The following is a 16,106-nucleotide window of genomic DNA, read 5'->3' as shown; positions in this document are numbered from 1 at the left end:
AGTGCAGAGGCTTTTGGGTTTGGAATACCATTACAGTCCAGACAAAGCTACTTTTGTTTAAGTTTTGCTTGCTTTAAGGGAGAGTGCACTTGTTTTTTCTACAGTCACGTAAGGTCAATGACCTTAAACACCACCCTCTTTTCTCCCAGACCTTTTCTCTTACAGGTCTTACATAAGGAAGAAAAAGAGGGGTCTGACTGGGCCACAGCTCGGCCAGATGGAGAAAGCACCAGTTTGGATTACAGAGTGCAGTGCAGCCCCCCAGCAGTAATGTCTAGGCTAGAGAGTGGAGCTGCCAGTACTTCCTGAACATCAAAAGGCTCTTTCACTGCTGACAAGGGCTGGTCAGCTTCACAACCAGCGGAACTCATGATGGGTGAGGGAGGTGGGGGGAGTCTCCAGAATGTTTCATGCCAGAGGAAAAGCACAGGAACACTCAGCCTCCAGCCCCCTGGAGTCCTGGTAGGATATAGACTAGCATTATGACCTTTAATAGAGTGAAAGTAAGTCGCATACAGATCACTTCCAGTCCCCAAGAACTGCCTCAGAGCGCTGATGCCCCTGCTATACTTTCCGAAGCATCTAGTTGCAAGATAAGGTAAATGGAAAGAAGATATCTACCAAAATATATATTCAGACATTCCAAGGCAGGTTTATGTTCACCCTGTAAGGTAATTGTCTTTTCTTGTGTGAAATACAAATCAAAGCCATTGTTAAATCCAAGTTGGTCCTTAATGGCAGCAATTGTAAGCCCAATAATGTGAAACACACAAAAAAAGTGCAACTTAAGCAGTGCATGTATAGCACTTAGTACTTTAAGCAAACAAAATTACAGTAAAATGTTTCCCTCAATTACAAGGCAGCATCAGTTTAGCAAATCTTTTTGACAGCCACGCAGAAGTTTTTAATGGTGTTCTTTTTATTTGAAAGGCTGCTGCTTTGCTCTCACAGCTGTGAAACAGCTGTGTGCCAAGACAGGGAATGCTGAGGGTCTGGGAGGGGAGAAAGGTTTTGGACGTCTGGCTTCAGGCAGGCAGCTGAAAGTGATTATACCCCCCCGCCAACACACACAGAGACTCCCCTCTACGCCCAGTCACCCAAAAGCCTGGGACTGATCAGTACTTTGGCTTCTAACAGGTTTAAACTTTTGGCAAACTTGCCATCAAGGGTCAATAGATCAAAACAAAAAGGTGGCGGGCATTGTGAAGCCCTCAGCAAGTTCCCAGGGAATCTGGAATGCAGAAATACAACACACTCACAGAGAGAGAGGGAGAGGGAGAGGGAGAGCGAGGAGGAAGGGGAGGAGCGGCGCATTATAACAGCACATGCACAGGTGTCTGTCTGCCTGCCATCATTAATTCCCAGTTTCAACATATCGCAAAGAGGGAGCACCGGAATGTTGGAGCAGTTCTGTTGACTGGAAGGGCCTAATGATTTCTTGAAAAATTGAACTTCATGAATCTAATTTATTTATATTGTTTTTCATGAAAGTGTGGTTTGGAATAAAATGTCATAGCATTGTGAAATAACAAGGCTTTAAAATGTCTTGTTTATCAGCTTCAGTATTGGGCTACCTTTTGCAATATGAATGGATCTACAAATGTATGTCTGTGAGACTATATGTACATCTGTAACAATGTCATAATCTGTGCAGGTCTGTTGAACAAAGGTGCATCACACATTTACTGACATATACTCAGGAGATCTGAACGATTTTATCTGCTTTAGCACCAATTTTAAAAAATAAGAAAATATGCTGCATCATGTAGTTGCTTCCTGTTTATTTCCTACTGAAATTCACATAATATGTTGTCTATAACTATAACTTATTTTACCCCCAAAAGCAACAATATTAAAGCTTTTGAAAAATGATTTAATTATTCCCGGAAAGCTAACAATCCTGTAGGTAACTAAAATGCCTAAAACTCCTAAAATCCATAATTCCTAAAATCACGGTTTTATGCATATGTGTTGTTATGGTGTATAAGTAAGACATGTACTACTCTCCCACATTGCATCAATCATATAGGCAACTTTTAAAAATTTAAAATTTAAAACCAGATGATGGTAGATATCAAATTCCATGCGTGAATGCTCTCTCAGTTCCTGTGGGTTGCCGTGGGGAAAACAAATCTGGTAATACTGTTGATTTTCTTCTATCCAGGAAGTTATGACATGACTAACCCAAACAAACTGAGACAGCATACACACATGGAATTTGAGATCCTGACATTATATGGTAAGTTTTAAATGTTATATTTTTAAAAGTTGCTTATATGATAAGACTCGATCTGGAAGAGTGGTATATATCTTACTTATACATCATAACAACACATAAAGATACATAAAACCATAGTTTTTGGTTAGCATGCACGTTTTGAGGTATTCTCAGATTCATATCAGAAGCGCCGATGAGTAAATAGAACAAACTACAACCTCATGTTATGAATGGTGGTTAAGACCATGAATGGCCATTTCGTATTTTTCTGATGTGGTTATGTCAATATTTAAGCCCATCTGATTGGCCTTTTACTATTTACTGTTTATCAGGCAAACAAGTTGTGCAGATGTTGATTCATACACATTTGTCCCCAATCTAAATTAAAAACTATGTTTAGGCTGCACAACCATCAAATCAGTTCCCACATATCAGCACATGTCCTGTTTGTATGCACAGTGCACGGGATTTATGTAAGCTTAAAACAAAATCACCAAAGACTGAATTTATGAAATTAAAGGACAGAAGTAATTTTCCCCAATCTGAACTACGAGTCCCAGGGTTCTTTGCTCTGACAGGGCGGAGGGAATATTTGCCAATAGAGGGGTGAATGGAGGCCAAGCTGCACAGAATATTGGAAAACACACAACAATTTGAATAGTTCATACCTTAAAAAAAAAAATTGGTAAGAAATGCTGCATGCCTTTTTTATGAACTGTCCTTGGCTGTGCTAGGTGTCTCACCAGAAAGACAGAGAGAAAGAGAGAGGGAGAGAGAGGGAGGGGGGGAGAGAGAGAGAGTGAGAGTGCTGCTTCTGGGATCTGTAATCTGGCCCTAACACATTGCAGACCGTGGCACAGCACATATTTTAACAGCTGTGAGGGATTTCCATTGTAAAATCAGCTGAGTTGATGAAAGGAGCACTTGTTGCCTGCAGTAGAAGGGCCCCTCTGTAAGCCATTATGTTATTGGACTCCCAGATTAAAGGCAATTTTTGTCGTCAAAAGTATTTATCTTTCTCGTCCAGCTCCGCGCTCGCTCATCAAGCACAAGAATTCAAGCCCAGGGTTTTAGCAAAGCTTTCCAGGACAGCATATGGGAGCCAGACTGGAGAAGCTTGCACTTGCAATCCCAGCCGACGATTAACCTAAAAGACGAACTCGGTCCCGACTGATAATCCAAAGGAAGATTACTAGAGCTTTCCTGTTATAACTCCAATTAACATTTTCCGCACTGAGCGCCCAGTTCTTTTCCTGTTTCTTCCTATTTAAAAAAAAAAACTTATCCCACCGCTCTTTGATTGCCACTATCCCCTGCCTTGCCAGATCTCCCTGAACCCATACAAGAGGACAACATATAAGTAGCGCTCTGCTTTGGTTTGCTCTGTGATTGTTAACTCCGCTAACCAGTCCATTGAAGCCCAGACTTGCCTCGGTTACTCCATCGCCTTTAACAGGTGCCTCTGTTTCATGACAGTCCAAGGATCTTCTTTCTGACTCCAACTCAGCCCACCCAGACAGCCAACTCTCATGCCCCCACTTCCCACTTGCAGAATTCAAGTAGAGATCTCCAAGCTGCATGACTCATCGTCAGACTCTGGGTGTAGCCTTTTACTGGACACACTACACAGGAGCTGCACATTTTCCCTTCTTCTAACAGATGGCTTATGGTACTGTGAACCCAGGAGGATCTCTCATCAGAAGAAGTTGCTCAGGAGAATACTATAAAAGGCAAAAGGCTTGCAGGGCCACAGACACAGCTTAGGAATACCCAAGCTTTGCTTCCATCTCTATATATGATTGATTGATGATCAATTGGTATGGTCGGTTTTGATTTCTATTTCCATCACAAGAGATAATTTAAATTCACTCCACTTCTGTGCACTGGTAAGTCAAAATATAAACACACCCTTCACCTGCAAGGATTTGAATACAATTACATGATACCCATGTGGAAAAAACTTTTACTTTTAATAAATGGTAATATTATATATGATCCACTTTTGCCCATTTGTTTCTACATGGGATATATTTTAAATTATTTTAATCTGTAACCCATATATTATAATCACTTCTGTCAACATATTAAATAAATATATACATTACAGACTTATACATACATACAACATATTGTAAATATACAAAAAGCTGCATATTTTAGTATATGTAAAATATAAGGACCATATATCGTCTACCAATATGAATATTTTTTCTGTTAGGGTACAGGGTAAAGTAGGTTGACAATTATCTCTCCATTGTTAGAAAGCTTAGCTTTGATGGGCTGTGCTGCTGAGTGAACCCTATGGCACATAAGTAGTAGATAGCACTCTTCATTGCTAAGGTTATTGAAATTGCCCAAGAAGCCTATAGCTATCAATAGACCCCAAAAACCATACAAAAAAAGGCCACAAATGAAACAAGCTGCAGCACAAATAGGATCTGTACTTTACCTCCCCGGTACGGCTTCCAAGTGTAGTATTTCCCTCGGAAAGGCACGCTGTCAAAGTCTGCGCACTGAATCTCCCGGAAATCTTGCGAACCAGCAGGGCATTCCTAAACAAGAATTAAGATTTAAAATCCAGCCTAAAAAATCTTAAACCTTCCCTTTCTAGCTCCATACCTCTGGGAGATATTTTCTGGCATCAGCAAGGGATACAGTCACAGGGGAACCAACAAGGATATCCACCACAACTTCCCCCCTTTTTCCCCACTGTTGGTGAACTGGTGGGAAATTCCACATCAGTGCAGAACAGAAAGTCCTGATATATGTCACTCTCATCAAGGTATGAGGAGCAGAAAACTGACCAGCAACTGCTTGTTCAAATATACACTCATTTTGTATGGTTGGTTATTACTTGTCATACTTTTCATGAGTTCTATGAGGCAATGGTACAGCAGACCTTGAGTAATACCCGTGGCTGGAGAAAGAACTGCAGCCAATTATGTGTTTTGGGGGCTCAATGGTCCTGCCCTTGTTTACTTCTCAGTTCTCAGAGGATAACCCGGCTATCTACCAGTCAAACCTCTAGACATTCTGTGAGGGCAGCCCTAAGACTTTCAACTGATTTATTGCTGGCTTCTCCAAATAAGGACTAGCCCATCACTCTGAATCCAGTGCCATTTCTCCAGGTGTACCTTCTTCTGCTAGTTCCCAAGTGTGCAAGCTGGGCTTTTTATTTTGCTTTCTTGTAGGCAACCTCAAAAATGAAACTCAAGTTTCATTTCACACAGTTTAAATAAAAATGCTTCTGTATATATTACAATGCTTCTCTGTATTAAAAAAAATTTGGTACAGCTCTTTGAAGGCATAAAAGCCTCAACTGGCAAGCCCATAATATTCACAAATATACAGTTATTATCTACTGAGCAGTGTGCCTACAAAACCATGCTGTGATTTCTATGACTAAAGCGTAGTGTACTTTCTGTTGTCCATTCTTATTTTTCACACAACTCCAAGGACAGAAAGTGTTAAAGCAAGATAGCCCAGCACCATACTTACATCAATATTACAGGATCTGAACCGTTTCCTTTCTCCCAGACAGTACTTTCCACCAATAGTTGGTCTGAAACCAAAAGGCAGATCACATCTGAATACAATTTAATAATAAGTTCCAATCAAACATCTATTCAGACTCAACAATGGCTTTGTTTTTCCATTCTTTTTCTACCAGCCCCCTCCTTTGTATGTCATTAGCGATATGCCAAAATAGATTTCCTTCACTTAAACTTAAGGCGCACTTAAACAGTGGAACGACACCTTACGTCTACATTGTTCCACTGATCTAGCAAATGAAAATGTGCAGATGTTTTGTAGCTATCTTTATGATATTTGGCCACGCCACTGCCTGTTTTTGATCAGAAGTCATTTCTTTGGTTGTTTCTTTTTTTTTTCTCTTTGCTCTAAATAAATATTGAAATGGATGCTGGGAACAATTGCTTTTGGAAAACCGTGAAAGAATCTGGAATGTCAGGAATGTTTTTTTTGTGCCCATTATGCGCGAGCAGAGGCAGCCCATGTAAATATCACTGTACGCTGGCACTTCTGAGTTTAATAGGTGGTAATTAGAGCTCAGCGTTTTTAACGTTCTTTCCTAATGAGTCTACCTTGCTCATGCCTCATGCAGATTCTGTTTTCTTAATTAAACACAAATCTAGGCCATTAACTGTTCTTGGTAATATATATCTTAAGCAGAGGTTTGATTGTTCACAGTCAGTGCTCCAGAAAGCTGTGCCTGTGCAGTGCATTTATTTGCCCATGAGTCAAAGCTAGTGTGTCTGCCACACAGTTTTAGATCTTAGATGTGTATTTAGGCCAGGGATTGTGGTTTTTATTTTGGCTCCTGCTTTTAGGAAGGTTACTGCTAAATATCGGGGTAGAAAATGCAGAAGGAAAAAAAAGGATGTAAGTCAAATACAGTTGTAAAGTTTGCAGGCCCCTGGACTTCACAGCCAGTCAAATATTTGCACACACACAAAACCCCTTGAGGAACACTGCTCCTCATGAATGGGCCTGAAGAATCCAGTAATTGTTTCTATCATTCTGAGTAATTTTTTTTCTAGTTATTTTACTATTTGGTGCTTCTTCTTGTGAAAGATTATTTCTGTTCTTGGTGTCATCTTTCGTGGTCTCTCTGATTATCAGTCCTCAGGGAATTACCTTTCAGGCAGGGAGTTCCCAGAAAGGTCTGCACTCAAGGATAAAGCTACATACATTTAAGGCCGATTTATACTTCTGCATAGGTATGCGTATGCGTCTCTGTGTAGCAACGCAGAGCAGGGGGTTCTGGGTAAGCATAGCCCGCAGAGGCGCCAACGCACACTCTTCCAAAATCTCAACAGCGCGTCGCGCGTCGCTGCGTCCTGTGCATCAGCCAAGCGCTGATTGGTTGAGCAGGAGATTCTGACAGCCATGGCCAATGGCTCAGTGCTGGGGCGACTAGTGTACAATGTCTGGCTGTAGGCACTGCAGCAAGTCAGAGAAGCAATGTGATGACATACGAAAGTATTTAAAATGCATATCTTCATCCACGAAACGCATTTGTGCACATAATGAGTATTCTGTCCCTCGGACTGCACATTTCGTTAATATAAATGCAATTTTGGAGGAATGGTAAAATGTACATTGATTTCGATGGACGGAATGAACAATTAGCATTCATGATCAAACAGGTGACTGATCAAGGCATTGATACAGAGACCTGGGTTTGCAACATGATCAAGATTGAATTCCAAAAGAAAGTTAACTTACTGAGAACTATATCAGGTGCAAATCTAATACAATAAATAATGATAATATCAATATATGATGTGTAGAAAATCACGTGTTTCACCAATCAACATGATTATATATCTTTCACAATTAATAATTTGATTACAAAGCCCATATTGTCGGCTATATTTATTATATTCAGTAGGCTATCACAAACTGTGGTTGGAGAAGAACAAATTTATAGCTCATTAATTTTAAGGAGTTTAACAGCTGAAATGCCATATATGTATTTAATTCAATAAATATTTTGTAACATATAAGAACAGATATGCAGGAGAAATTCACATATGCAGAGATGTGTGTATGTATGTTCTAGTGTTAAGTCTCTAGATAACTATAGCAAGACAATATAGATCTGCACATACAGCATGCAATTTGCATTTGTGTGTGTGTGTGTGTGTGTGTGTGTGTGTGTGTGTAGCTTCTGTAAAATGTCATTAACAGTATGTGTTAATTTACATCCATACAATCATAGGTGCACCATAGAAAATGGGTTTCGTTTTCTGTAGATTGCGATGTGTTAATGCGACACTGCCCCCATCGACGTGTCAACCTTACATGCAAATATGTTGGCAGACACCTATGCGAACATCTGCATACATCGCCTGCGCATGTACGCAGAAATGCAGACACAGAAGTATAATTCAGCATTTAGTGGTAACAAGCCATACATTAACCACAGCAGACCACATGATTATGTGAAACATATAAATATTGTTATAAAACCATCGAAATAAGGCCACCTTACCTGGGACTGTCACAGTGACGGATAGATGAGGAGACTCCACCCCCACAGGTGCGGCTGCACTCTTCCCATGGTGACCAGAGACTCCACCCACCATCGACACCCTCTGGGCGTGTCCCAAAGGGCACGCACTCCCTTTTATAGCACCACTGCAAAGAAAGAACCCACGCTTAAGTCCCTCTTACAGGAGCATGCTCTACCCGGGTTGACCCAGATCAGTTAAGCCACAATGGGCCCAATATTCAAACTTCAATTTCTGTGCAAAATGTGTTCAACTTGGCCAAAAAAGGAGAGATATTCAAACATGGCACAAATCTTTGTGCAACATTGGAATATAGCATTTTTTTCCTGTGTCACGCAATCTTGTTTGTAAAGGTGAATCACGCAAGATATCACATCATAAGAGCTATCTGCGCACAAACTGGAGGGTCCAGTTACAAACTGCTGAAGGGAAAACTAGAGACTAGCTTTGTATTCAAACTGGATTCAGAAGGAAACACTGAAGACAAAGTAAAGGTTTACTTTGCAAGCAATGCTATTCTTTTAAGGGCAATGGTGAGTAGGTTATTTGCTATAGCGATTATAATTCAGTTTGATGATTATAATTATTTAGTTTGCAGTCAATAACTGCCTGAAGTCTGGAACCCATAGACATCACCAGATGCTGGGTTTCTTCTCTGGTGATGCTCTGCCAGGCCTGTACTGCAGCTGTCTTTAGTTCCTGCTTGTTCTTTGGGCGTTTTGCCTTCAGCAAGTGAAATGCATGCTCAATTGAATTCAGGTCAGGTGATTGACTTGGCCATTGCAGAACATTCCACTTCTTCGCCTTAAAAAAGTCTTGGGTTGCTCTTGCAGTATGCTTCGGGTCATTGTCCATCTGCACTGTGAAGCGCAGTCCAATGAGTTTTGAAGCATTTGGCTGAAACTGAGCAGATAATATAGCCCTAAACACTTCAGAATTCATCCTGCTGCTTTTGTCAGCAGTCACATCATCAATAAATACAAGGGAACCAATTCCCTTGGCAGCCATACATGCCCCATAACATGCTTCACAGATGAGGTGGTATGCTTCAGATCATGAGCAGTTCCTTCCCTTCTCCATACTCTTCCCATCATTCTGGTACATGTTGATCTATGTCTCATCTGTCCATAGGACAGAATTGTAGAGTTTTTTGGCAAACTCTAATCTGGTCTTCCTGATTCCTGTTTACATCTTGTGGTAAACCCTCTGTATTTACTCTGGTGAAGTCCTCTCTTGATTGTTGACTTTGACACAGATATGCCTACCTCCTGGAGGGTGTTCTTGATCTGAAACGAAAGCCTAAAGAACTAAAGACAGCTACAGTACAGTCCTGGCAGAGCATCACCAGGGAAGAAATCCAGCATTTGGTGATGTCTATGTGTGTGTGTGTGTATAAATACATATACATATATATACACGTGTATATACAGTACTGTGCAAAAGATTTAGGCAGGTGTGAAAAAATGCTTTAAAGTAAGAATGCTTTCAAAAATAGACATGTTAATAGATTGTATTTATCAATTAACTAAATGCAAAGTGAGTGAAATTAAGAAAAATCTAAATCAAATCAATATTTGGTGTGAACACCCTTTACCATCAAAACAGCATCAATTCTTGTAGGTACACTTGCACACAGTTTTTTAAAGAACACGGCAGGTAGGCTGGCCCAAACATCTTGGAGAACTAACCACAGTTCTTCTGTGGATATAGGCAGCCTCAGTTGCTTCTCTCTCTTCATGTAATCCCAGACAGACTCGATGATGATGAGATCAGGGCTCTGTGGGGGCCATACCATCACTTCCAGGACTCCTTGTTCTTCTTTACGCTGAAGATAGTTCTTAATGACCTTCATTGTATGTTTTGGGTTGTTGTCATGCTGCTGAATAAATTTGGGGCCAATCCCTGATGGTATTGCATGATGAATAAGTATCTGCCTGTACTTCTCAGCATTGAGGAGAACATTTATTCTGACCAAATCCCCAACTCCATTTGCAGAAATGCAGCCCCTAACTTGCAAGGAACCTCCATCATGCTTCACTGTTGCCTGCAGACACTAATTCGTGCACCGCTCTCCAGGCCTTCACTGAACAAACTGCCTTCTGCTACAGCCAGATATTTCAAATTTTGACTCATCAGCCCAGAGCACCTGCTGCCATTTTCTGCACCCCAGTTCCTGTGTTTTCGTGCATAGTTGAGTCACTTGGCCTTGTTGTCACGTCGGAGGTATGTATGGCTTTATGGCTGCAAGTCTTCCATGAAGGCCACTTCTGACCAGACGTCTCCCCGGACAGTAGATGGGTGTACCAGGGTCCCACTGTTTTCTGCCAATTCTGAGCTGATGGCACTGCTGGACATCTTCCAATTGCAAACGGAAGAAAGCATTATGTGTCTTTCATCTGCTGCAGTAAGTTTCCTTGGCCAACCAATTTGCTACAGTCCTCAACTTTGCTTGTTTCTTTGTGCTTCTTCAACAGAGCTTGGACAGCACATCTGCAAACCCCTGTCTGCCTTGAAATTTCTGCCTGAGAGAGACCATGCTGATGCAGTATAATTACCTTGTTTCTTGTTGCTGTGCTCAGTCTTGCCATGGTGTATGACTTTTGACAGTAAACTGTCTTCAGCAACCTTGTTAGCTGAGTTTGGCTGTTCCTCACCCAGTTTTATTCCTAACAGCTGGATCTGTTTCAGTTAATGATTGTGTTTCAACCTACATATTGAATTGATGATCATTAGCACCTGTTTGGTATAATTGTTTAATCATACACCTGACTATATGCCTACAAAATCCCTGACTTTATGCAAGTGTACCTAGAAGAATTGATGCTGTTTTGAAGGCAAAGGGTGGTCACACCAAATATGGATTTGATTTAGATTTTTCTTCTGTTCACTCACTTTGCATTTAGTTAATTGATAAATATAATCTATTAACATGTCTATTTCTGAAAGCATTCTTACTTTACAGCATTTTTTCACACCTGCCTAAAACTTTTGCACAGTACTGTATATATATATATATATATATATATATATATATATATATATATATATATATATATATACACATATACAGACTACTGGTCAAAAGTTTTAGAACAACCCAATTTTTCCACTTTTTATTGAAATTTAAGCAGTTCAATAACCTAAAATGGTACAAAGGTAAATGGTAAACTGCCAGAGGTTAAAAATAAAAGTTTAGGTTACCAAAAACTGAAAAATAATGTACATTATTACACCCTCTTAAGCATTATTTGGCCGTGTTACACGCAGCTCCTGTGCATAGAAGTTACACTGTATTCCTACAATGCACACATCGTTCGAAAGCTCGACATCCAATTTACAGTTTCCGTGTCGCCTGCCATCATTCAGAGCCCGGGGGGTAAACATGCAGTCTGCTCCGGGGTTGGGGGGGGGGGGGGTCTCATTCAGTCGGTCACAGATCAATCAGTTTTGATTGTATTTTTCTTTGCAAATGGGCTTGTTTTGTTCAGAACAACCTAATGGTATATATTATTTGATGTTCTATCAAACACAGAGAAGTTAATAAAAAACATTTTTTTCACAACAGAGAAAGCTGAGAGTCTCAACACTTGGCAAACAACACAACAGTGAAGAGTGCACATGGAATTAAAGCACACGGATTTGGTGCCCTTTTAAGGGTACCAGAGGGGTTTGTCAGCTTAAGGGGTTAAAGTTTGTTAAACAAAATTTATCTCCAATTGTTTATATGTTCTATGCTTTAATTTCAGAGTACATTGAGACATTAAACTGCGTAAATTTAATAAAAACTGGACAAATTGAGATATCAGTAGTGTATCTGTATATGTGTATGTTCTATGGCTCTATGATAAGTGAATGCACGCATGGTTACATATGCTCATGTGGAGAACGTATGAGGGGGCAAATTTTGTCTGTGTGAGGCAGGTACACCCTTCAGCATATCTTCACCTATGTCGGGGTTGCAGTTGCCAGGTGTACAGCGCAGCATTACTGTCCAAATGTCCACGGACATGCTGCATTCTACTAACTACGTTTCCTATGTATGTATATATGTATGTATGTATGTTTATTGCCATTTGTCAAAAAAAAAAGCACACATGCAACTATAAAAACAGACCATTGTTGACTGTGCTTTAGAATGTCACTCTCCAGGAGCTGTCCCCTGAAATAGTAATGTGTGCGGAGTTAACACCACCCTTTTCAGCATGTTATTTTGGGTGTCGCAAACCTGTTCATTGCATGGCGCACAGTTACGAATATATCAGGAATCACGCATAATTTCAGCCACTCCCCCAATTGTGCGCCTTGCACACAATTAAAGAGTGAATGGCATAGAATGGATCGCGCCATGCAAAACAAGGTTTTGAATATGGCAAATAATGCAGATTTATGCCATTTGCGCTGCTCAAACCCCGCTGTGTGGTGTACAAACCCTACGAATATCTAGCCTACTGTCAAAGCACTAAGAAAAAAATAAAAAATGGGTTGATGTGCTCATGTGAAAGGGGCTTTTGAGACTGGATCTCCTTTAATAAAAGAACAAAATATTAAAGTCAGTGGTAAAGACCTCTGCCTAAAGCTAAATGAATTGTAAGATTAAAATTGTATTCATTGTGTGAATACTTTCACCTCCCCATCCTTTGGTCATTATCAGACTCAGTCAATGAAAATACATGCTACCACTGAATCCAATTTAAGAAAGAATGGTTGAGCTCAAATCAATACAGACACCTTTGAAGTCCAAAAGGTCAAGAAAAAATGAGGTCTAGTACATTTTGCACAAAGGGATTTTGTTAATCCTATAAATATAAAGCGAAAAGCTGAAATTATTTATTTAATGTACGCTTCTGATAAACACAAAGCTGGCAGCTTTAATTGGTGTTTACTCTCTACTGCTCAGAATTGGCATAAGCTGCAACTATGTAACTAAATGGGTTATGAGTGATGTTGGTAAACTTTTGACAAACTGCTGTCATTTCTCTTTATCCACGGCATGTATTGGATAATGTCATCAGTTATATGTCATATACACTTAAACTCACCATATTATCTACAATAAACTGAGATATGCAAGGAAAGGAAGGGTGGAGGGTATCAGCACACACTTGTGTTATGTCTGCATTGGTCAGTATAGGACTAATTCATGATATACTTTTTGAAACAAAGTGGCTCTCAAATCCATTAGTAAATGGAGCATTCAAAAGGTTTCATTTATTAGTTTATTTTGGTCCTTCATTATCCAGGCTAGGGGGGGACAACAGTAGCATCCAATTCCCAGCTGGGAGAAGTTGTTGAAGTTGTCCTACTACTTATCTCTTTGCCATTGAAGTTAATCTGTCTCACAGCTCAAACTGGATACCGCCATTGGTTTGCCCCAGTACTCACTCCTTTTTCAATTGTGTTGGTTTGACAGATGGTTCCTTCCGCAGCAGGGATGCTGCTGGTGATACAGCGGTTGCTCTTGCTCATGCACCACAGTTCCGTGCACACCTCCTGCAACATGGACAACACAGCCCCATCAGTCCAACACACTGCACCCACTGGTCCAACACTAACACTGCTCTCTTCGCACAACGCAATACAGCAATATGTGATATTTGTATTGAATTCGCACCGACCTCCCTAACCTTATTACATCCTCAGATTTGACATCTAATATAAAACAATTTTCATAGCTTCTCCATACAACCATGATACTCCTTGTTCATCTAGCTTTAATATTTCCAGCGAACTGTAAGTTAAATGTTGTGCAGTTTGTACAGACACCAACCATTTAATAGCGAATGGTTTCCTGTACTTTAGAGCTATAGAGTTTTGCAGCATAGATTTTCTCATGAATAGTTGTATTTATGTATTTCCCCCAGTTCTGTAGCATTAACAATTAATGTGGCTTTGTCAAGTGCACTGAGATGGTGCTCACCAAGACCAGTGGTTGTGAGTGATGAGTAGAATTATTAGATTTAATGGTGTGACCAGGAATACTAATTCAAGCATAAATCTCAATTGATGGTAAAAGGTAGGCCCAGACACATATAATGCATCTTGGCATTTGCAAATTTAAACGACATAAAAATGTATCTTGCATACTAGAATCTCACCGGCTTCACCAATTTATGCACAAAAACTTTAAGACAGAACAAAGCATTAGCAAAGATACACAGAGAGGAAGAAAGTCATTGTCTCACTCTCTGTCCTGAACCTGTTGTGATTAATCGACCTCTACGTTAATATGAACAGACTTAATTTTCTCTGGGGAGAGCACCACCTAACCAGCATGAAAACAAAACGCACAATATACCTCAGATTAGAACTGAGCAAAATTCACTGCATGGGATTCAGCAGCCAGACACACTAAGATCAGTGCCAAGCAGTTACATCCGAAGGAAAGAAAAATAATCAAATACATAAAAATCAAATGAAAACAATATTGCTGTTTTCCTGGCTTGGCACATGGCAAACAGAAGGAACGAAACAAGGCTTCATCCAGTGAAAGCGGAGAGAAAGGCGAGTACCCCGTATTTACACTGGCGAGATTTGACCCCGTACTGGAAACGGCACTGTTCATCAGCGTCGTAGGCCTGGCCAGGGGCAGTGGTGGGGTACACAAACTCCTGCTTGGTCGGCACATTGTTCAGGCAGGTCCCCATTCCTGAGCTAGTAAAGGGAGGAAGAAAGGCAGTGTGTGAGAGTGGGGTCAGACAGAGGTCAGAGAAAGGTAACACTTTACTTTCTTCTACTCCCAATTTGGAAATTGCCAATTTATCATGCACTATACTCACCTTTAAGAGTCCTGAGCTAGAGGGTTGCTGCCAATGAGCAAGAGAACTTGCAAGAGAACGTGCATCTACCAAGACATCTGCTTCTTTTAACAGATCGAGTTCCACAGTGTAAAAATACAGCATCACGGGGTCTACGATATTTCATCACGGACATTTCTTCAGCTCTTTTCATCATGGACATTTCATCACAGGATGCATTTCATCACTAGTGACAATTCATCACCAATGTCCATATTAATTGTATTGTATTTGTTTCAATACCAAAGAAAACAAATGAAAACCCAATAGTGCAAACAATGCAAATAGATTATGTTTTTTTTTAAATCAAACATTGCCTGTGATTATTAAAGAGTTCAGTACAACATTGTTCATGTTCATATTCTTACATTGTTGTATTAACCTTGTGTTTCTAAGTTTGTATTTTCTATAGGCCTTGTTGTTTTTATAAAGTAAAAAGTAAAAGATGTATTTCAAATTTTGAGTTAAAAAAAATAATATGTATAAACTGTTTTATGTTGTAAAATATAATGCATCAATAATTGTGCTATAGCCCTATTTTAAACACAACCTCCTCCCCATCTCTCTCTCTCTCTATCTCTCTCTCTCTCTCGCACATGAGCGACTAGTTAAAATAAATGCAACATAAACAACAAAAATTACACTGAGTGACCACCCACAACAAATATTAATCTGTTGTACTGCACATTACATTTACATGCTTGTTCATATGTAAGTATGTCTCCCAATATGTATTAGATCATTTAAACAGTTTTCCTTCACACTTACTGCAGAAAGTCTGAGCCTTCATTGATTACATTTATATATTCTGTGCAGAATGAAAGAAGTCTGCATGACGTGAATGCATTATTCTATAAAAAGGGTGAAATGAAAGAGTTGAAAAACATCACAACTAAGGGGTGAAATGAAAGAATTGAAAAACAGACTACAACTGCTGTGGGAAATTGTAGGATTTAATAAAAGTCTGTTTTGGCCAATGCCAATCGTAGGGCATTAAGAAATATTCAATCTAAAAGAGACAGTCCGTATGTAATTTGTAATTGAATATGTAAATTGGGG

At 39.9% G+C, this 16,106-nt stretch overlaps 1 protein-coding gene across 2 annotated transcripts in view; it reads right to left on the bottom strand.

The window, feature by feature from the left end:
- The window catches only part of adamts10 (ADAM metallopeptidase with thrombospondin type 1 motif, 10), a 96,209-nt gene that overhangs the window by 30,535 nt on the left and 49,568 nt on the right, over positions 1–16,106 (bottom strand). For both annotated transcript variants that reach the window (XM_066695623.1, XM_066695622.1), the window contains exons 11-15: positions 14,763–14,904; positions 13,636–13,743; positions 8,235–8,380; positions 5,717–5,780; positions 4,668–4,770 (exon numbers count right to left, since the gene is read on the bottom strand). In XM_066695623.1, coding sequence (XP_066551720.1) covers positions 4,668–4,770; positions 5,717–5,780; positions 8,235–8,380; positions 13,636–13,743; positions 14,763–14,904 — 563 coding nt within the window. The remainder of the gene's footprint in view (positions 1–4,667; positions 4,771–5,716; positions 5,781–8,234; positions 8,381–13,635; positions 13,744–14,762; positions 14,905–16,106) is intronic.

Source organism: Amia ocellicauda, chromosome 22, assembly GCF_036373705.1.
Source record: "Amia ocellicauda isolate fAmiCal2 chromosome 22, fAmiCal2.hap1, whole genome shotgun sequence".
NCBI classification, from domain to species: domain Eukaryota; kingdom Metazoa; phylum Chordata; class Actinopteri; order Amiiformes; family Amiidae; genus Amia; species Amia ocellicauda.
This window is presented reverse-complemented; position numbering and strand designations above follow the sequence as displayed.